The sequence below is a fragment of the Camelus ferus genome, chromosome 6, assembly GCF_009834535.1.
Source record: "Camelus ferus isolate YT-003-E chromosome 6, BCGSAC_Cfer_1.0, whole genome shotgun sequence".
NCBI classification, from domain to species: Eukaryota; Metazoa; Chordata; class Mammalia; order Artiodactyla; family Camelidae; genus Camelus; species Camelus ferus.
Window position 1 is genome coordinate 69319860 of NC_045701.1, and position 23432 is coordinate 69343291.

General features: G+C 36.1%; 1 protein-coding gene across 4 annotated transcripts; it reads left to right on the forward strand.

Annotated features, from left to right (window-relative positions):
• Nucleotides 1-12826: 12826 nt before the first annotated feature.
• On the forward strand, nt 12827-23155 carry ACOT4 (acyl-CoA thioesterase 4). 4 transcript variants are annotated; one of them, XR_004320825.1, is made up of 5 exons: nt 12831-13833; nt 14750-14952; nt 15761-15949; nt 22738-22860; nt 22991-23155. XR_004320825.1 is itself a non-coding variant. In XM_032482334.1 (4 exons), the coding sequence occupies exons 1-4, from the start codon at nt 13380-13382 to the stop codon at nt 17331-17333; spliced, it is 1002 nt and encodes a 333-aa protein (XP_032338225.1). In that variant the 5' UTR covers nt 12827-13379; the 3' UTR covers nt 17334-17990. The 4 variants fall into 4 exon arrangements, 3 of the variants coding, with proteins under 3 accessions (XP_032338225.1, XP_032338226.1, XP_032338224.1); XM_032482334.1 differs by lacking the exons at nt 22738-22860; nt 22991-23155 and adding an exon at nt 17178-17990 and having other exon boundaries at nt 12827-13833; XM_032482335.1 differs by having other exon boundaries at nt 22738-23155.
• The last annotated feature ends 277 nt before the right edge of the window (nt 23156-23432 follow it).

Here is a 23432-nt window from a genome sequence, read left to right on the forward strand (position 1 = left end):
TATAATTTAGAAAAAAATCCTCACTGACATCCTCAGATTTTATATTTGAGAATATTTTACTGGAAGAGAAGAAAATTTTTAAAAATCGGAGAAAAATAATTTATTGGAAATTACAACTATGATCGCTGAGATATACAATTCAGTAGATGAGCTGAAAAAAAGAAAACGGACAATGGCTAACAGCCAAATTAGGAATTCAGAAGGAAGAGTTAAGAAAATCTCTCATAATTTTGCTAAAACGAGAGGTTGGAAATGTATGAGAAAAAATTAAGGCAGAGAAGATTGCAACACACACTGTGTTCTACTAGCAGCAATGGTCTTTTTTTTTTTTTAATTGAAGTATAGTTGCTTTACAATGTTGTATTAGTTTCTGGTATACAGCAAAGTGATTCAGTTATATATTTTTTTCATATTATTTGCCATTATGGTTTATTATTAAGATATCGAATATAGTTCCCTTTGCTATACAGTAGGACCTTGTTGTATACCTATTTTATATATAGTAGTTTGTGTTTGCTAACCCCAAACTCTTTATCCCTCTCCCACCCCCAGTGGTGTTGGTTTTAGATTAACAAATTACAAAACAGAATAGGCTTCGCTCAGCACCAAGTTTACTTAGCTTTAAGAATTCAGGATAAGAGAAAACACAGCCACAGAATAAAGTAATTCTATACTCAGGATGCATGTGGTCACATGAGATGAGGCTAAGAATGTACAGACAACTTCTGGCTTCAGATTAAAAGGCTCTGTACAGAAGTGAAAAGAAATTCATAAAAAATTCCCAATTATGTATTGAAGAATCAACACTACCAAAAGAGAGGCATGACCTTTACCCTCGGCTAATCTCTAGGCTATCCGAATGTTATGCCTGATACCAGTACCTTTGCCCAGAGGCCTTGCGTCACACTAGATGATTTAGGATCGGCACTGTCCACACCTTAGCATAGGGACTGGCCATACCAGAAAGACCAATAGTGTGATTCAGAACAGGTGCTTTGGGTATCAGTCCACCTGCAGACTTAAGACTGAGATCAACCACGCAGTCAATCAACCACACCTATGTAATGGAGCCCCAATAAAACTCTGAACACTGGGGTTCAGGTGAGCTTCCTGGTTGTGCAAAGTACTCTACATCAAGGCCAAGAGTAACACGTCTTGACCCCACAGGAGAGGACAACACAAGCTCCATTTTATGAACTGACCTGGACTCTGCCCTGTACACATCTTCCCTTGGCTGATTTTAGTACGTATCTTTTCCTGTCATATCCAGGAATATGATGGCTTTCATTGTGTTCTGCGAGTAATGCTAGGAAAATTACTGAAACTGTGGGTAGTTTTGGGAAGCTTTGTCTCACCCAAACTTACAAGTGGTGTCAAAAGAGGGTGATCTCTTTTAAGGACTATTCCCTTTAACTTTGTAGTTCACCCCAAACACCTTGCACCAATCAGAATGAAGTGGATAATTTATCATTTCTTTGGCTGCCTAGCATCTGAACCTCCTTTCTAAGTTAGCATAATTTCCTTAGTTTTATGCGACTTGCTTGGGGAGACCCCAACTATTAGAACAGAATTTAGAAAGAGCATTAGCATTAGAGATTGTTGGTAGTGACAGAAAATCCCCCAAAGAGTGGCTTAAACAAGATAGATGTTAATTTCTCTCTCATGAAAATTGCAGATAAGTGGTACACTGCAAGGATTATTTTCTACAGTGTCAGGCACCCAGGCTCTGCTTTCACATCATGGTATAAGGAAAGCTAGCTGCTCCAGCTATCATGTACGATTCCAGCCAGCAGGAAGAAGAAAGGAGTAGGAAAAGGGCACACTGTCTCCATGATAATACTTTCCCCAACATTCACATTCTCCTTCTGCCTCTACCCAATTGATCTGAACTTCGTTACATGTCCACATCAAGCTGCAAGAGAGATGGGGAAATACAATCTTTATTCTCGGAAGCCATGTACTCATAAAATATGCAATCCAGCAAGACAATAGAACAGTCACAGATATTTATATATCTAATATAGTTTCAAATATATAAAGCAAACATTTTACAATACGGGAAGATATCGAAAGATCTACAATAATCATATCTGTATTTAAACTTAGAAACTGACAGACATAAGATAAACAAGTAAATGTATGGAGGATATGAATTACATAAATAATCAATTTGATTAGACAGATAGAGAGAGAAAGAGAGTAGGAAACTTTGTTCCCATCTGTATGTGACAGATAACACACGTTCTTTTCAAACACTCTTGGGATATTTAAAAAGTTGACAATGCACAGAATGTTAAAAAATTCAAAAAAAAATCTCAAGAATAGAAATGATGCAGACTATATTCTCTAAATACCATTCAAGAAAATCAGAAATAAACTAAAGGTTACAATCCACTTGGAGCATTAACACCTTTCTTGGAGACATGAAAAGTGGAAGTTAAATCACTTTGGAAAATGCTAATGTGTCTATCTTCTAAAGTCATACACTTAGTTGAAAGTTGATGAAACAAGAAATAAAGACTCAAATATATTATTTAAAATTACAAATGCAACCAAAAGAAAAACTGAAAATAACAATACGTCTATCAAACACTGGGAGGAGAAAAAGCAAGTAGAATGTTCACAGACAGTAAACAATTCTAAAATGCACGAATTAAGAAATAGAGAAATAGGCATAGTATTTAATATAACAGAGATAACTATAAAAACTAGTGAAACGAGAAAATAGAGATAGTTAAAAGAAGTTGCTCAAAGAACACAGGACTTTATGACAGAGGAGGGGTGGAAAAGAAGACTGCTGATTTGCATTTTAAGTTCTTTTCCTACTCTTATACTGCAGAAATTACTTGGGAAAAGTGTAGATTTTTCAATTAAAACAAAAGCTGTTTCTAAATAACTTGGATTTAAAAGGAGCTGAAATGTTACGGAAACGACAGGCCAGCCAAGAAACAAGCACCACTCGGAGGGCTGGAGTACTCAGATTTATTACACCGGCGGGCTCAGAGGGGCTTCTGCTCCGAAGCTCTGAGCACCTCCAAGACGTGTGCATGAGGTTTTATAGGGTTAATTACAAGCTTGGGGTATTCGGCCAATAGGCATGGAACAGCTTTAGCAGCATCATTATCACAAAAGTAGAGGCAGAGAGGCAGCAAACTAACATTTCAAGGCCAGATATGTCTCTCTGAAAATCCAGCTGGCTAGCAAAAAAAACATGAGCAGGGAATCAGCAAACCAACACTTATTAACTTAGATTTATGAGTTAGCCCAGCGGAACTCAGATCAGTAATCCGACACTTGTTACACTTGGAATTACGAGTAGGCCCAGCCCGGCTCTTCCCTCACAATAGAAAGCTAAAAACTATTTTAAGATTATGATGAAACAATAATGAAAACACAGTTAACTGTTGAATAACACAAGTTTGAACTGTGCAGGTCTGCTTATACATGGATCTTTTTCAGAAACACAAACTACACCATTCACTGTTGGTTGAATCCTTGGATGCAGAACCACATGATAAAAAGGACAAACTGTAAAGGTATACTAACATTTTCAACTGCATGCAGGGTTGGTGCCCCCAAACCCTGAGGTGTTCAAGGGTCAACAGTACTCCATATAAAACCATCACACATGTAGCCATATTAGTATTCAGAGGAAAACTATAGCCTAAATAAACTTGTTAGTATATAAGAAAAACAAAAGAAATAATCATTCAACTCAATAAACTTTAAAAAATTTAACCATATAAATGAAAGAAGGCACGATAAAAAAAAATAAAAGCAGATATTAAAGACATAGAAACAGGAAGCAACAATAATATGAAAGATGAAAAGGTTGGTCAAAGTACAATCAACCCTCCACATTCCATGGTTTTTGCATCTGTTGGATTCAACCAACTGCGGATCAAAAATATGAGGGAAAAAAACAAAATCCCAGAAAGTTCCAAACAACTAAACTTAAATTTGTCATATGCAGGCAACTATTTACATAGCATTCACATTGTATTTACAACTATTTACATTATATTAAGTACTACAAGTAATCTAGAGATGATTTAAACTATATGGAAGGATATTCATAGGTTATATACAAATATTATGCTATTTTATATTACAGACTTGAGCATCTACAGATATTGGTATCCTTGCAGGTCCTGAAACCAATCAGATACTGAGGGACAAATGTATTCTAAGATTTTTGTCATATTCAAGAGAAAGGTAAAGATACTATCTGTACACTCTGTTAAAATATTAAGAGTAACCATTAAAATAACCATTCAAAATATTTTATTTTGAAAAATAAAATTTTCAAAAATTCAAGAGTAACTACTAAAAGAAGGTTTAATTTACATATGAATAGAAGAGAACACAAGAAAAAAGAAAACTCTATCAAATCCAAAGAAAGGCAAGAAAGAAGTACAAAAGAAGCACAGAGAAAGCACACAATAAAATGATAGAAACATCTGAATATATCAGTAATCACAATACTTATCTATGGATCAAACTTGCCTGTTAACATAAATGGGTTATCAGACTGAATTAAAAAAAAATTAGCTTCAGCCATTTCTAGGAGATATACCAAAAAAAATAAAAAAATAAAAAAAATAAAAACGGAAAACCGAGAAAAAGATATATCAGGCAAATGCTAACAAAAAAGAAAACCAGTGTTGCTGTATTAATATCAGTCCAAATGAACTCAAGGCAAAAAAGTATTTCTATAGGTAAAGGAGATGATGATTTTTTTAAAAAGTTCAATTTACCAAGAAGATACAACAACTCTGTTGTACTTAATAAGATCACTTCAAAATATAAAGGATAAAAGTATTTGAAGAAAATGTAGGAAGTTATTTTCTTAGTTTGAGAGTATTTATGCTTGGGTTTTCTCAAAAACAGACCCTAAAACTACAAAACATTGTTGAATAAAAATAATGAAGGCCTAAGGAATGAAAAGATATCCCATTTCATGGGCCAGAAGACTTACTATTAAGTCTTATTTAATGTAGTTAGTCTAAGTTAAGATGGTAATACTTCCTATTATGGGCTGAATTGTGGCTGCCCAAAATTCGTAGGCTAAAGTTCTTTTTTTTTTTTTCTTTTGAGGTACTGGGAATTGTACCCAGGACCTTGTACATGCCAAGTATGCATGCTACCACTAAGCTATACACTACCCACCATATGTTGAAGTTCTAATCCCCAGTACCACAGAATATGACTGTATTTGAAAACAGGGCTCTTAAAGAGGTAGTTAAGGTAAATGAGGTCGTATGTGCAGGCCGTAATCCAATATGACCTTATCAGAAGGGGAGAATAGGATACACATATGCATGAGAAAAGACCATGTGAAGACACAAAGGAAAAGCCATCATCCACAAGCCAAGGAGAGAGTCCTGGAACAGATTCTTCCCTCATGGCCACAGGAAAAAAGAAAGTTGCCGATATCTTGATCTTGAATTTCTACCCTCCAGAACTGTGAGAAAGTCAATTTCTGTTGTTTCAGCCACTCAGTCTGTGACTGGCAGCCCTAGCAAACTAATATACTCTGCAAATTAATCTACAGATTCAATGTAATCTCCATCAAAATTCCAGCTGGCTTCTTTGCATAAACTGAGAAGTTGATTCTAAACTTCCTATTAAATTTAAGAAACCCATAATCTTGAAAAAGAAGAATAATGCTGGAAGACTTATAATTCCCAATTTTAAAACTTACTAGAAAGCACCAGTAATTAAAACAATGGTACACGCACAAGCAGAGACATAAAGATCAATGCAATAAAACTGACATTCCAGAAATAAATACTCACATTTACAGATAATTGATTTTTGACAATGTTGCCAAGCAAATTCAAGGGGGAAAGAACAGTCTTTCAAATTGTGTTGACACAACAGGATATCCATATGCAAATAATTAATTTCAATCCTACATATGCATACATAAAAATTAACTCAAAATGGATCAAAGACATAAATTTAAGAACTAAAATACAGAATTCTTAGAAGAAAATATAGAAGTAAATCTTTGTAATCTTGTATTAGACAATGGTTTTACATCAAAGTATAAGCAACAAAAGAAAAATAAATTGGACATCAAAATTGAAAACTTTTATGCATCAAAGGATAACAAAAAATTAAAAAAACAACTCACAGAATGGTAGAAAATATTTCCAAATCACATATATGTAAGGGACTTGTATCTAGAATATACAAAGAACTCATCAATTCAATAGTAAAAAGCAGCAGGGAAAAGCAACTAGTACCAAATAAGAAAATCCCTTAAGAATGTCAGCTGACTATTCAGCAGAAATTATGCAGACCAGAGGGGAGTCACACGATACATTTAAAATGATGAAAGGAAAAAAACCTACCACCAAGAATACTCTACTCAGCAAGACTATCAGTCAGATTTGAAAGAGAGATAAAGAGCTTAAAAGATAAGCAAAACTAAAAGAGTTCAGCACCACTGAACTACTTTAGAAGAAATATTAAAGAAACTTCTCTAAGGAGAAAATAGGCCACAACTAGAAATATTAAAAGTGTGAAAGAAAAAATCTCATTGATTAAGGCACAGTAAAGGTAGTAGATCAACCACTTGTGAAGCTAATTTCAAGGTTAAAAGACAAAAATAGTCAAAACACTTATAGCCACAATAAGTAGTTAAAATATACATAAAACAACAGGAAGTAAAGTATGATGTCACAAACAGTAAATGTGTGTGGGGGGAAATGCAGTGTGGTAAAATGTGTCTGAAATTAAGAGATCAGCAACTTAAAATATTCACAGATATATGTTGATTTCTATAAATAAACCTCATGGCTGCCACAAAGAAAATTCTATAATAGACACACATATACATAAAAGAAAGGAATGCAAACATAATACTAAATATAGTCATCAAATCACAAGGGAAGAGGGCAAAGAAGAAATAAACAAGAACTACAAAAATAACCAGAATACAATTAACAAAATCACAATAAGTACACATGTATCAACAATTATTTTAAATGTAAATAGACTAAATACTTCAATCAGAAGACACAAAATAGCTGAATGGGTAAAATAACAAGACCCACCTATATGCTGTCTATGAGAGACTCACTTCAGATCTAAGGACACACACAGACTGAAAGTGATGAGATGGAAAAGGTATGCCATACAAATAGAAAATAAAAGTAAGCAGGGGCAACAATACATGTATCAGACAAAAAAGACTTTAAAACAAAGACTGTAACAAGAGACAAAGGAGGATATTACATAATGATAAAGTGATCAATCCAACAAGAAAATATAACACTTGTAAATATAATGCACCCAACATAGAAGCACCTAAATACATAAAGCAAATATTAACAAACATACAGGGAGAAGCAAGCAATAACATAATAATAGTAGGGGTCTTTACTACCCAACTTACATCAATGAACAACTCATCCCATCAGAAAATCTGTAAAGAAACACAGGCCTTAAATGTCATGTTAGAGCAGATGGACGTAAGGCATATATAGAACATTCTAACCAAAAGCAGTAGAATATACATTCTTTTCAAGTGCACATGGAACATTCTACAGGATAGATTACATGCTAGGCCACAAAGCAAGTCTCAATAAATTTATAAGACTGAAAACATATCAAGCATCTTTTTCACTCACAATGGTGTGAGACTAGAAATCAACTTCAAGAAAAAAACTGCAAAAACACAAACACTCATGAAGTCTAAACAACATGCTACTAAACAACCAATGAGTGATGATATCAAAGATGATATTGAAAAATACCAGAGACAAATGAAAATGGAAAGAAAATGATACAAAATCTACAGGATGCAGCAAAATCAGTTCTAAGAGGGAAGTTTAAAGGGATAAGAGCCTACCTCAGGGAACAAGAAAAATCTCAAATAATCAACCTAGACTTACACCTAAAGGAACTAGAAAAAGAACAAACAAAACCCAAGGTTAGTAGAAGGAAAGAAATAATAAAGATCAGAGCAGAAATAAATGAAATAGACATATCAAAAAAAAAAAAAAACCCAACAGAAAAGATCAATAAAATTAAGAGCTGGTTCCTTGAAAACAAACAAAATTCATAACCTTTACCCAGAGTCATCAAGAAAAAAATGAAAAACAAGGGCCCAAGTAAATAAAATCAGAAATGAAAAAGAAGTTACAACTGTAACCACAAAAATACAAAAGATCATATGTAATACCTACAAACAATTATATGCCAATGAAATGGAAAACCTATAAGAACTGGGTACATTCCTAGAAAACACAATCTCCCAAGGATGAATAGGGAAGAAATAGAAAATATGAACAGAACAATTACCAATAATGAAATAGAGTCAGTAATAAAAATTTCACCAAACAATAATAAAAAGTTAACGTCTTTCTCAAACTATCCCCCAAAATTGAAAAGTTCAAAGTGAAGGCTTATGAACTCATTCTACAGGCCAGTATGACCCTGACAAAACCAAAGACATCACATACAAAAAAGAAAATAATAAACCAGTATCACTGACAAACATAGATGTAAAAATTCCTGACAAAATATTAGCAAACTGAATTCAATGATACATTAAAAGAATCATACACAATGATCAAGTGGGATTTATCCTAGGAATGCAAGAGTTGTTCAATATCCACAAATCAATCAGTGTGATATACCACATTAATAAACTGAAGAATAAAAATCACATGATTATCTCAATCAATGCAGAAAAACCTTTTCTCTCAACATCCATTTATGATAAAAACTTTCAAAAAAGTGGACATAGAGGGAAGGTTCCTCAACATAATACAGACCATACATGACAAACTGAAGCTAACATCATACTCAATGTTCAAAATGTGAAAGCATTTCTTCTAAAATCAGGAAAAAGACAAGGATGCCCACTCTTTCCACTTTTATTCAACATAGTATTGGAAGACCTAGCTACAGCAATCAGGCAAGTAAAGGAAATAAAAGGCATCCAAACAGGAAAGGAAGAAGTAAAACTCAGTGTCTACAAATGATGTGATACTATATATAGAAAATCCTAAAGAAACTACCAAAAAACTATTTGAACTAATAAATTCAGTAAAAAAAATTTCAGGATACAAAATTAAAATACCTAAAGCTGTTGCTTTTCTATACACTAACAACAAACTATGAGAAAGAGAAATGAAGAGAAAATCCCAGTTACAATTGCATTAAAAGAAGTAAAATACATAGTAATAAATTTAACCAAAGAGGTGAAAAAGCTGTATTTTGTAAGCTATAAGATATTGAGGAAAGAAACTGAAGAGAACACAAATAAATACAAATACATACTGTGCTCATGGACTGGAAGAATTAATATCTTTAAAATGTTCATACTACCCCAAACAGTCTACAGATTCAATGCAATCCTTATCAAAATACCAATGGTATTTTTCACAGACCTAGAACAAACAATTCTAAAATTTTTGTGGCGACACAAAAGATCCCCAAGCCAAAGTAATCTTGAGGAAGGACAACAAAGCTGGAGGTATCATGTGCCCTTGTTTCAAACTATACTACAAAGCTACAGTCATCAAAACAGCATGGTATTGGCATAAAAACAGACACCTAGATCAGTGAAGCAGAATAAAAAGCCCAGGAATAAACTCATACCTACATGGTCAATTTACCTATTACAGAGGATACAAAAATATACAATATGGGAAAGATAGTCTCTTCAGTAAATGGTGTTAGGGAAACCAGTCAGCTAATGCAAAAGAATCAAACAGAACTACTTTTTCACACCATAGACAAAAATAAACTAAAAAAAAGGCTAAAGACTCAAAAGTAAGACCTGAAATCAGAAAACTCCTGAAAGAAAACAGACCGTATGCTCTTTGATATTGGTCCTAACAATGCATTTTTTAAAATGTCTCCTCAGGCAAGGGAAACAAAATAAACAAATGGAACTACATCAAATTAAAAAGCTTTGGGGTAGCAAAGGAAACTATCAACAAAATGAAAAGGCAGCCTATTGAATGGGAGAAGATATTTGCACATGGTACATCTGATAAGGGGATAATATCCAAAATATACAAAGAACTCATACTACTCAACATGACAAAAACAAACAACTTGATACAAAATAGGCAGACTATCTGCACAGACATTTTTCTAGAGAAGACATTCAGATAGTTGGCACACACATAAAAAGATGCTCAACATCACTAATCATCAGGGAAATGACAATCAAACCCACAATGAGATATCACTTCACATTTGTCAAAATGGCTATTATCAAAAAGACAACAAAAACAAGTGCTGAAAAGAATGTAGAGAAAAGTGAATCCTCATGTACTGTTGGTGAAAATGTAAATTGGTGCACTCTGGAAAACAGTATGGAGGTTCCTTAAAACATTAAAAATAGAATGCCCATATGATCCAGCAATTTCACTTCTAGGTGTTTTTCTAAAGAAAATAAAACACTAATTCAAAAAGAGAAATGCACCCTAATGTTCATTGCAGCATTATTTATAGTAGTCAAGATATGGAAGCAACCTACATGTCTATCAATAGATGATGGTTTAATAAGATGTAGTATATATATTACTGAGCATAAAAAAGAATGAAATCATGCCACTTGCAACAACATGGATGGACCAAGGGGTATTATGCTAAGTGAAATGTATCAGACAGAGAAAGACAAATACCTATGATTTCATGTATGTGTGGAATCTAAAAAACGAAACAAACCAAACAAGACAGAAACAGACTCATAGATACAGAGAAGAAACAGGTGATTGCCAGAAGGGAGGGGGTAGAGGCTTGAGTGAAATAGGTGAGGGACATTATAAGAGGTACATACTTCCATTACAAAATAATTGAGTCACAGGGATGAAATGTACAGCATAGGAAATATAGTCAACAATATTGTAATAACTTTATATGGTGACAGATGGTAACTAGACATATGGAGATGATCATCTCATAATGTATAGAAATATCAAATGACTATGTTGTGCACTTGGAACTAACATAATGTAGGTCAATTATACTTTGATTTTTTTAAATGGGCAAAATAATGGATACTTTACCAAAGAAGATATATACATGACAGACATATGAAAAGATGCTCAAAATCATATGTCTTTAAAGAACTGCAAATTAAAATAACAATGAGATACCACTACACACCTATTAGAATGAATCAACTCTGAGATACTGACCAAACCATATACTGGAGAGGATATGCAACAGCAGGAACTCTCATTCATTGCTGGTGAAAATGCAAAGTGGTACTGGCACTTTGGAAGACAGTTGGGTATTTCTAACATAGTTAAACACAGCCTTATCATATGATCCAACAATCACTCTCCTAGGTATTTAAATAAATTGAAAACGTATGTCCACATAAAAAACTGCACGCGGATGTTTATAAGAGCTTTACTCATAACTGCCAAAACTTGGAAGCAACAAAGATGTGGTCAATAGGTGAGTGGATAGACACATTATGGTACACCCATACAATAGAATATTATTCAGTGATTAAAAGAAATGAGCTATCAGGTTTCAAAAAAACATGACAGAAGGTTAGATACATATTGATAAGTGAAAGAAGCCAATATGAAAATGCTACATACTGTACACCTTCAACTATATGATATTCTGGAAAAGGCAAAAATGTCAGTGGTTGCCAGCAGAGGTGTGGAGGGGACAAATAGGTGAAGCATATGGGATTTCTTGATCAATGAAACTATTCTGTAGGTTGGTGTAATGGTGGATACATGACATTATTCATTTCTCAATTTCTTAGACCAGTACAGGCATACCTTGGAGATACTGCAGGTTTGGTTCCAAACTACTGCAATAAAGTGAGTTGCATGAATTTTTTTGTTTCCCAGTGCATATAAAAGTTATGTTTATCCTATAGTCTATTAAATGTGCAATAGCATTATATGTTTAAAAATGCAATATCTGCAAAGAGCAATAAAAAGAAGTATGCCTATATAACCTAATTTAAATTTAGACTTTAGTTAATAATAATGTATCAATATTGGTCCATCCACTGTAACAAATACGCCACAGTAATACAAAATATTAATAATAGGGGAAATTATGTGGGAAGGGAAAAGGGGATATGGAAATTCTCTATACTTTCTGTTCAATTTTACTGTAAATTAAAGCTTTTTCAAGAATAATGCCTACTAATATTTTTTAAATTAAAATTTATATTTTAAAAAGTGGTTGAAGTGGAAAAATAATACAAAAATACATAACTTGCTTTTAATTTTTAAAAAGCAAACGAATAACAACAAAAAGAATAGTTCCATTGTCTTCACACTCCCATATGTTTACCTACTTTAAACATTCAGAATCAAAATCTAATTGGATGCCCTCATCTTTGGGGGAAGTAGCAAATGGAAGAGAAGAGAGTATCATTCCACATTGTTAACTTTTCATTACTGCTTACTATGTTTTGAAAAATACGTTTTTTCCTTTAAAAGGAAGTGAAAAAACAGTACACAAACTTATGGCAAATATCTGGAGACCATGAGAAAGAAAACACCCTTGGGCTCAATCTCGGGCTACTAGGAAATCAAACGTGACATTTTGCTTCCATTATTCTAAGACTTTTTACATACACTAACACTTTTGATCCCCATATAAGAGACTTTCACAAGAACTCTTGAGATCTAAAGAGATAATAAGCTTGTTTAAGGCCTCAGAACTAGTCAGGGCTGAAGCCAGAGCTAGAACTCATTATATTTCACCACAATGTTGCTGTCCATTGTAGAGATCCACACTGAAGGATTCATTACCATAAAATGCAGAGTTGGGAAAAACTAACCTGTTTGTTGGAATCAGAATAGAGTACCTTGGAGGAGGGGCAAGTGTCTGGAGCAGGAAACAGGGTGCCTTCTGGAGTGCTGCTAATGATGTTTCTGGATCCCTCTGTTTCGTTACCCAAGTATGTTTGGGTTGTGAAATTCATTGAATTATACACTTGGAATCTGTGCACTTTTCTATATGCATGTCATAATGCATTAAAAGTTTTTTTAAAGTGTCATTTTCCATGGAGAGGCTGGAATTTTTGGAATTCAGCCTAAAGCTCTGGCTTCACCACAAATCCATCCAACAAGTTTCACTGCGAGTGAGAGAGGTTTGAGGCAAAGAAAGGCGACCGCGGGTGGGTATGACGTCACATCTGGACTTTAGGACATCCCTGTATGCCCCGCCCCGGAGAACGACCTGGTGCTTTTACCTCAGACGAGTCGCGGGGCTCGGGGTCCACAGACCTGAAGCCCCAGGCCGGTTCCTGAGGCGGCTCAGCCATCTACCTCTCCCGGCTCCAGACGACGCCTGACCCCGTCGGGACTCCACGCGGCTGATATCGGACTCCAGGAGCAGGCTACGCTTTCCAGCTCAAGGCTGGGATGGTGACAGTGACACTGGAGCCGGAGGGCCGCTGCCCCTGGGACAAGCCGGTGCGCATCGCCGTGCGCGGCCTGGCCCCAGGGCAGCGGGTCACGCTGCGCGCGTCCCTGCGCGACGAGAAGGGCGCGCTCTTCCGGGCCCACGCGCGCTACTGCGCCGACGCCCACGGCGGGCTGGACCTGGGGCGCGCGCCCGCGCTGGGCGGCAGCTTCGCGGGGCTCGAGCCCATGGGGCTCTTTTGGGCTCTGGAGCCTGAGAAGCCTTTTTGGCGGTTTCTGAAGCGGGACGTGCAGACACCCTTCGCAGTGGAACTGGAGGTGCTCGACGGCCACGAGCCCGACACCGAGCGGCTCCTGGGCCAGACGGTGCACGAGCGCGACTTCCTGCCGCCCGGGGTGCGGCGCGAGCCGGTGCGCGCGGGCCGGGTGCGCGCCACGCTCTTCCTGCCGCCAGGTGAGCCTGGGGTTCTGTGGGCGCGCGAGCGTGTTCGCTGGGCCGCTGAGGTTTCAGATACCACTTCCCAGGGAGTTTGGCTTGGGAGTAGGGCCAGAGAAGGGGATGTTGACTAAATCCCCTGACCTCACAGTTACAATGGAGGCTTTTGGTATGTTAGCGTCTCTGCTGTGCGTTTTGCTTGCATTATCTCATTTAGTCTCATATAATGGGCATTGTTATTATGCAGATAAGAAAAGACTGGATCGGGGTCTTTAAGATACACTTTGCTATTAATAATCACCCTGTAGATTTCTACACGCATCAGCTGATCGGTTTTACACTAAATGATAATGGTCAAGGAAGTTAGTTCCATATCTTCCTAGTGTCCTGAGTACATTGGGCCCCCTGCCCACTCTTTTATTTTCCTATCGCAGATCACACTTCACTGCCTTCCTCATCTAAAGCCTCGCCTGTTTCTTTTTCTTCCCTCTAAGTAGACAGTTGAACCAAAAATAACGCCAAGGGTTGGCTCAACACAATATAGAGCTTTGTTTTAAGTTTTTAATTCTATGTCCAACCTCTAACAGAAGGAACACTGCAAATCAACACTGTCTAAAACGTTAAATTCCTCCTTCCATGATGTACTCGTTAGCCTTTGTTACTCTCCCTTACAACTAAAGATTCTTAGAACCTTTGAGATAATTTAACATAAATTCATGTGGAGGGTAAACTCATCAAGTACCTTGTAGACACCCCCCCCCCCCCCCCGCCACATACATAAGGAACTTGTATCTCTTTTCAATAAAGACTCAGGGAGCTGTTTTCTTTCCTTTGATTCACAGGAACCCACTAAATAATTTGGAAACATCTCTAAAATGAAAGCAAATTGTTTAAATTATATAGTACTTTCCTTTAATAATATTACTTTCTCTAGGACCTGGACCTTTCCCAGGGATCATTGACATCTTTGGTATTGGAGGAGGCCTTTTGGAGTATCGGGCCAGCCTTCTGGCTGGTCATGGCTTTGCCACGTTGGCTCTAGCTTATTATGACTTTGAAGATCTCCCCAAGAAATTTGACACCATACACCTCGATTACTTTGAAGAAGCCCTGTGCTACATGCTTCAACACACCCAGGTTCGCCTAATGTCCTTCATCATTCTCTCTAGAAATACCTCCAGAGAGGGCGTCACTTTGCACTCACCTGTGTCAGGTGCACTGATGCTACTCTACTCTTCTTTCTCAGAGATTTCTTTTGGAGAATTCCTTAGCTTTAGGTACCTACTCTACTTTTTCTGTCAGATGGAATAACAATGCAGAATTCATTGTAAAATTCATGTGATATTTTATTGACAGGAATTATGTTGTAATACTAAAACTCCTTTTGCAAGCAAGTGGAGTTTCTAACTTTTTTAGTTTTGCATTCTTGTTTTTTAATCTATATTTTTCTGATAGCAGAGAATGTTCTCAGATTTTGATGAGAACCTACTCACCCATTTCAGAAGCTAAGAACTATTCCTTTGGACTCTGAAGTCTTACTTTGTTTCTATAAAGTTAATCACTTGTGAATATTTGTTTAGATGAGATCTGATGAATTATTCACCTCTTGGAACAGAATTTGGTTCCACAGTTAGATACCCAGGAACAATGACTCTTTAACTCCACCTGAATGAGGCTCTGGACTTGACAGGCTCCATGAGACATTCATTCTTAGCAGATAGACTCTCTGGAACATTTGTAACCAATTCCCAAATTTGCCAGGGAGTTTAAGGTTAGTCTGCTATGTGTCCAGCAATATATTCTTTATGTGGGAAGAAATCCTTTGTCAGCTGAGGTTGAGTCTCTTGTGGCTAATTCACAAATTAAAGCTAACAGTATCTCTAGTTGCACTTAGAAAAATGTTTTTCTTTTGGGTAGATTCTTGACTCTCCTTCTTTTCTTCCAGGTAAAGGGCCCAGGCATTGGGCTTCTGGGCATTTCTTTAGGGGCTGATATTTGCCTCTCCATGGCCTCATTTTTGAAGAACATCTCAGCCACAGTCTCCATCAATGGATCTGCGTTGAGTGGAGACAAAGCCATATACTATAAGGAGAATAGCATCCCGCCATTGGGCCATGACCTGAGGAGAATGAAGGTAGCTTTCTCAGGCCTCCTGGACATTGTAGATATAAGGAATGATATTGTAGGGGGATGTAAGAACCCCTGCATGATTCCAATAGAAAAGGCCCAGGGGCCCATCCTCTTCATTGTTGGTCAGGATGACCATAACTGGAGGAGTGAGTTATATGCCCAGATAGCCTCAGAACGTTTACAGGCCCATGGAAAGGAAAAGCCCTGGATCATCTCTTACCCTGGGACTGGCCATTACATTGAGCCTCCTTACTTCCCTAAGTGCCCAGCTTCCCTGCACAAATTATTGGACAAACCTGTGATGTGGGGTGGGGAGCCCAGGGCTCATTCTAAGGCCCAGGTAGATGCTTGGAAGCAAATTCTAACCTTCTTCTGCAAACACCTGGGAGTATCTGCCAAATTGTAATGCATTGATCTGTTACTGACATGAGGGATTCAAGGTCAGATTTCTGTGTTTAATAATCTTATATGAATCAGTTGTCCCCTGGATAACATTAAATTCATGTCACTGGTATTAATGGTGTATTTCAGGTAAATTTTTTAGTGTTACTTTGTCATTAATTTTCCTAATGTAACACATACCTATTTTAGAAGATTCAGTTAGAAGTATACAATACAAAATAGTAAAAAGCATGCCCACTATTAACATTTGCGTTTTCATCTAGATTTTTTTACTTAACAATTTGAAGCGCAGATGAAATTTAAAGCTGAACAAGTACTGGGTTACTTTTTCCATTGCTGGGAGGCAATGGCCATCCAATGTTTGCTACTGTTTCAACTACTGGTAGCAGGGTAGAATTTTCATTGACCAAAAATATACTGAGAGGTATTGACAGAGGGAAAGCCAGACTGAAATTTTTCTCATGGAGCTCAGAGAAGAATCCTCTGGGAGGAGGAGTTAGGGTAAGAAGGGGATCATCTGGCTCTAGAACAGTTAAGTCCAAACTCTGTCCCAAGCAAGAGTGATTATGAACTATTTTCCTTCTTACTCAAAGAACAGACTTTGGAAAATCATACTGTCATGTTCTTAGGGGTATCATTCTTCACTTTCCTTGACATCAAGTCTACAAAGTATTGTGTAATTGTATTTGAAGTGATAACAGCTGAGAATTTTTGAAAACTAACAAAGACATCAAGCCACATATCTCAGAAGCACAATGTCTTATCTCGGGCTTCTTTAACGAAGTACCATGGACTGGGTGGCTTAAACAACAGATATTTTTTTCTCACAGTTCTGGAGACTGGGAAGTCCAAGATCAAGGTTCCAGCAGGTCCAGTTCCTGGTGAGGGCCTCTTCCTGGCTTACAGACACCTGCCATCTTCTTGTGTCCTCAACTGGCAGAGAGAGGAAGCTCTGGTTTCTCTTCCTCTTTTCATTAGGACACTAATCCCATCATGGGGGGGGGGTGTCTCACTCATGACCTCTTTTAAACCTAACTGCCTCCCAAAGGCCCTACCTTCAGTTACCATCACATTAGGGTCTCAGATTTCAACATATGAATGTTGAAGGGACACATTCTGTTCGTAACAACCGTACACCTCAAGCAACTTAAATACAAAGAAAACCATATTTAACACATCACAGAAAAATTCTTTGTGGCAGTTTTATAACTTAATTACAAATTCTTTGACATTTCTGGCTAGAAACATACACTATGCCAAGACTAAATAAGAAAGAAAAAGACAACTTGAACAGACTAAACACTGGCAGTGCAACTGAATTTGTAATTTAAAAAACCAACCTCCCAGCAAACAAAAGTCCAGGACCAGATGGCTTCACAGGGGAATTCTACCAAACATGTAAAGATCAGTTGATACCTATCCTTCTCAAACTATTCAAAAAAAATTGAAGAGGACGAAATAATCCCAAAATCATTCTACAAGGCCACCACTACCTTGAATCCAAAACTAGGCAATGATGGTACAAAAAAAGAAATTACAGACCAATATCTTAGATGACTATAGATGCAAAAATTGTCAACAAAATGTTAGCAAACTGAATCCCACAATTTATAAAAATGATCATACACCACAGTAAATGGGATTTATTTCAGGCCTAACAGGATGGTTCAATATTCACAAATCATCAATGTGATACACCACATTGACAACAAGAAGGATAAAAATCACATGATCATCACAATAGATGTAGAAAAAGCATTTGACAAAATTCAGTATCCATTCATGATAATGTTTTGCTTATATTTTCTTCTAGGAGGTTTATTGTATCTTATGTTTAAATCTTTGATCCATTTTGAGTTTATTTTTGTGTATGGTGTAAGGGGGTGTTCTAGCTTCATTGATTTATATGTTGCTGTCCAGTTTTCCCAACAACATTTGCTGAAGAGACTGTCTTTATTCCATTGTATATTCTTCCCTCCTTTGTCGAAGATTAGTTGACCAAAAGTTTGTGGGTTCATTTCTGGGCTCTCTGTTCTGTTCCATTGGTCTATAAGTCTGTTTTTGTACCAATACCATGCTGTTTTGATGACTGTAGCTCTATAGTATTGTCTGAAGTCTGGGAGACAGTCTTGCTACTTCTATTTAACATTATATTAGAAGTCCTAGCCACAGCATCAGACAAGAAAGAGAAATAAAAGCATCCAAATTGGAAGAGAAGTAAAACTATCACTATTTGCAGATGACATGATACTATATATGGAAAACTCTGAAAACTAAAAAACAAAACAAAACAAAAAAAACCCCAAAACTACTAGAATTAATAAATGAATTCAGTAAAGTTGCAGGATACAAGATTAATATGCAGAAATCTGTTGCTTTGCCAACAACAACAACAACAACAACAACAACAACAACAACAACAAAAACCATTTAAAATTGCATCAAAAAGAATAAATTGCCTAGGAATAAACTTAGCCAAGGATGTGAAGGACCTATACTCTGAAAAGTATAAAACATTGATGAAGAAAATTGAAGATGATACAAAGAAATGGAAAGATATTTTGTATTCTTGGATTGGAAGAATTAATAGTTAAAATGACCATACAAGCAACCTACAGTCCTTATTAAAATATCTATTTTATGGATTTAATGCAATCCTTATCAAAATATCCATGACATTTTTCACAGCAGTAGTAGAATAATCCTAAAATTTATATGGAAACACAAAAGACCCTGAACTACCAAAACAATCTTGAGAGAAAAGAACAAAGTTGGAGGTATCATGCCCCCTGTCTTCAGACTACTACCAAGCTACAGTTATCAAAATAGCATAGTACTGGTGCAAAAACAATCATACAGATCAATGGAACTGAATAGAGAGCCCAGAAATAAACCCACGCACCTATGGTCAATTAATCTACAACAAAGGAAGCAAGATTATACAATAGCAAAAAGACAGTGTCTTCAATAAACTGTTAGTGCTGAGAAAAGTGGACAGCTACATGTAAAACAATGAAATTAGAACAATTTCCTCATGCCACATACAAAAGTTAACTCAAAATAGATTAAAGACCTAAATGTAAGATCTGAAACCAAAAAACTTCTAGAAGAAACACAGACAGAATACTCTTTGACATAAATCATAGCAATAATTTTGGGATCTTCCCCTAAGGCAAAAGAAATAAGAGCAAAAACAAGCAAATGTTACCTAATTAAACTTAAAAGGTTTTGCACTGCAAAGGAAACTAAACAAAATGAAAAGACAACCTACTGAATGGAAGAAAATATTTGCAAATATATGACCAACAAGGGAGTTATGTCCAAAATACATAAACAACCCATACAACTGAATATCAAAAAGAACAAAACAACCCAATTAAAAAATTGTCAGAAGACCTGAATAGACATTTTTCCAAAGACAATGTACAGATGGCTAACAGGCACATGAAGAGAGGCTCAACATCACTAGTCATTAGAGAAATGCAAATCAAAACTGCAATGAGAAATCACCACACACCTACCTATCAGAATGGCTATCATCAAAAAGCCTATAAATAAGAAATGTTTGTGAGGATGTGAAGGAAGAGGAACCCCTGTACACCACTGGTGGGAATGTAAATTGGTACAGCCACTATAGAAAACAGTATGGAGTTTCCTCAAAAAATTAAAAATAGCTTTACCAGATGATCCCAGCAATTCCACTCTGGGGTATGTATCCAGAAAAAATGAAAACACTGTTTTCCAGAGTCCATGTTCCTCGTCAGTCCAATCCAAAGTCAGAAAATTTGGACTTGCATTTGAAATTGTGACCATTCACAACAGCCTGCCGGAGGTTGGGAGCTTTTACACTACTCTCATTGAAAGGTGAAAATTAGAAACTATGGCATTAATATTAATGACTGCATTACTAAGACTCTGTGGAGGATGCTGAGAGTTACAATAGTTGATTTTTCTGGTTTGATTTTCTTTTTTCTTAGAGTAATATCAAAGCCAAAAACGATGGTTTTACTTTTACTAACCTAATGTAAATGTTTATCTAGACTGTTTTTAAATGTGTTTCTTTGTGAATGCTTCATCTGGCTCCAGGAAGCCTGTGTCAGCTGTATAAGTTGGTACTTGGGCACTTAATGTTTTTCTAAGAAACATGTTTTGGATCCTGTACTCTAATAAATCATTATTTTTTTAAATTATTTTTAAATTAAAAAAATGAAAACACTAATTTGAAAAGGTATATGAAGTCCAGTGTTAAAAGCAGCATTATTTATAATAGTCGAGACATAGAAGCAACCCAAGTGTCCATGAACAGATGAATGGATAAAGAAGAGGTGTTATGTGTATACAATGGAATTCTACTCAGCCATTAAAAATAATGTTATTCTGCCATTTGCAGCAATACAGATCTACCTAGAGAATGTTGTGCTTAGTGAAATAAGAAGTCAGAGAAAGACAAATACTGTATGTTATCACTTATCTGTGGAATCTAAAAAATAAAATAAATATATATGGCAAAACAGAAACAGACTCACATATGTAGAGAACAAATTAGTGGTTACCACTGGGGAGAGAAAAGGAGGCAAGGGCAAGATAGAGACATGGGATTAAGAGCTACAAACTACCCTATATAAAATAGACAAGCAACAAGGATAAATGGTATAGCACAGGGAATTACAGCCATTATCTTGTAATAACTTTAAATGAAGTATAACCTATAAAAACACTAAATCACTATGCTATACACCTAAAACTAATATAATGTAAATCAACTACATTTCAATACAAACAAACAAACAATAAATAATACACATAGAATAAATAGCATATATAGGAGGGGGTAAATGGAGGTGAAGTGTTCCAACATCATTGCATTTCCCAGAAAGTGGTAAAAATACTGATTTATATTAGATGTTAATAAACCAACAGAGAATATTACAGTGAGCTAATAGAGGAGGCAAATGGGATTTTTTTTTTTTAATCCAAAGGAAGAGAAAAAACTTGTAGAGAACAAGCAGGATACAAAGTAAGTAATAAAGTTGTAGATTTAAACTCAAGAATTTCAGTAATTACACTAATGTAAATGGGCTATATATTCCAATAAAGGACAGCAAAGAAGGCTGGTTATCCTATGATGTTTAATTCTGTACTCTAAAAATTAAAGTATTAGATCATGCATAGTATTGATTTCCTATCAGAGAATTAAAAATGGACACCTTAACCTCAAGTGACAGTGGGTACATATGCAGGGTATAAAGTAAAAGTATAAGATAAGAGAATTATGTTTAAACCTTGTTCTAAAATTTTATCATTGATAAATAATGAAATCCAGTCTTACTGAAAATTAAAGCCAGTTTAACCAATCTGTTTAAGCTCTTTATCCCCTATGTATATTCAAAATTGATTTATACTAGGTATTCATAATATAGCCTTCATTTTGCCAAGTGGAAATAAATCTGCTGAGTACCTTATTGAAAGGAACTCCAAAGATATGAGAAAGCTTTTATTCTCTATTCTGTTTTCTGGTGTTGTCTTCAGTCATCTAACTTCATTCAAATATTTATTGAAAGTGTACTCTGAAAAAAAAAAGGAAGTGTACTTTGTGGCAGGCAGAGTTCCAAGCACATGGTAAAGATGAACAAAGCTAACAAAGTCTTTGCTGTCAAGGAGTATTTATTCTAGTTTGGAAGTCAAAAAATAAAATGAGAAGGCTATGAAGAATAAAAAGCAGAAAAAGATTAGAACATGATGAGGGAGGTGACATTTTAAATAAATGGGTCAGGGAAGGCATGTATAGGAATAGGTGGTCTTTGAACAGAGACCTGATTGAGGATGAGGGAGAGAGTTGAACTTCAGGTTGAGGGAGTGATAGAGGCAGAGACCACAGTGGAAGCATGTGCTTGGTCTTAAGCCAAGCAGGAGAAGGAAGGAGGTGTAGAAAATGAGCTCAGAGAGGTAGCCAGGGGATACCTGTGATTACGGGAAGCCAATGGGGAGTTGAAAATGACGTGATCTAAGTTAAGCTTTCAAAATATCATTCTGCTTACTCTATGGAGAATCAATTGTAGGTAGGCAGTGTTAGCTTTCAGGCAGTGAGGCCATTTGGAAGGCTACTTTAGTCATCCAGGCGAGAGAGAATCACTTTAGAATAGGGTGCTAGCAGTGCAGGTGATGTATAGTGGTCAGATCAGGATACCTTGCAAAGTAGAGCAGTTGGGTTCCTGATGGATACAATGTGGGATGAAAAAAAAAATCCAAGAATGACTCCAAGCTTTCCCCCCACCCCAAGCATGTAAGCAGATGGAAGAATAGTGTTGCCATTTACAGAAACAGAGAACCCTGAGGAAAGAACAAATTTGGGGTGAAAAAAGTCAAGATTTCCATTTCTGTCATTTTAAGTTTGCCTGTTGGACATTCAAGTGAAGATGCCGAGTAGAGAGCCAGACCGTCAAGTCTGAATCTCAGAGAAGACATGAAAGCCGGAAATGTAAATGTGAGAATCAACAATCAGGAAATTGGACGGTGAGTGTTAAAAAAAAACTGGGAAGTAAGAGGATCAATATTAATTTTACATTAAAATCCACCATGAGTCCAGACTAGCAAACTACATTAAATCCTAATATATAAAAATGTATGGGCTTTTTTTTTCCAGGTGAGTTACCTGAATCAATTCTCCCACTAAAAACAACTAATACTCCTGGATAAAACATCTTCTAAAAGCATTTGTTGAGACATGGAAACAGCCTAAATGTCCATCAACAGGTGACTGGATAAAGAAGATGTGGTATATTTATACAATGGAATACTACTCAGCCATAAAAACAGACAACATAATGCCATTTGCAGCAACATGGATGCTCCTGGAGAATGTCATTCTAAGTGAAATAAGCCAGAAAGAGAAAGAAAAATACCATATGAGATCGCTCATATGTGGAATCTAAAAAACAAAAACAAAGACAAAAAAACAAAGCATAAATACAAAACAGAAATAGACTCATAGACATAGAATACAAACTTGTGGTTACCAAGAGGGCAGATGGTGGGAAAGGATAGACAGGATTTCAAAATTGTAGAATAGATAAACAAGATTATAC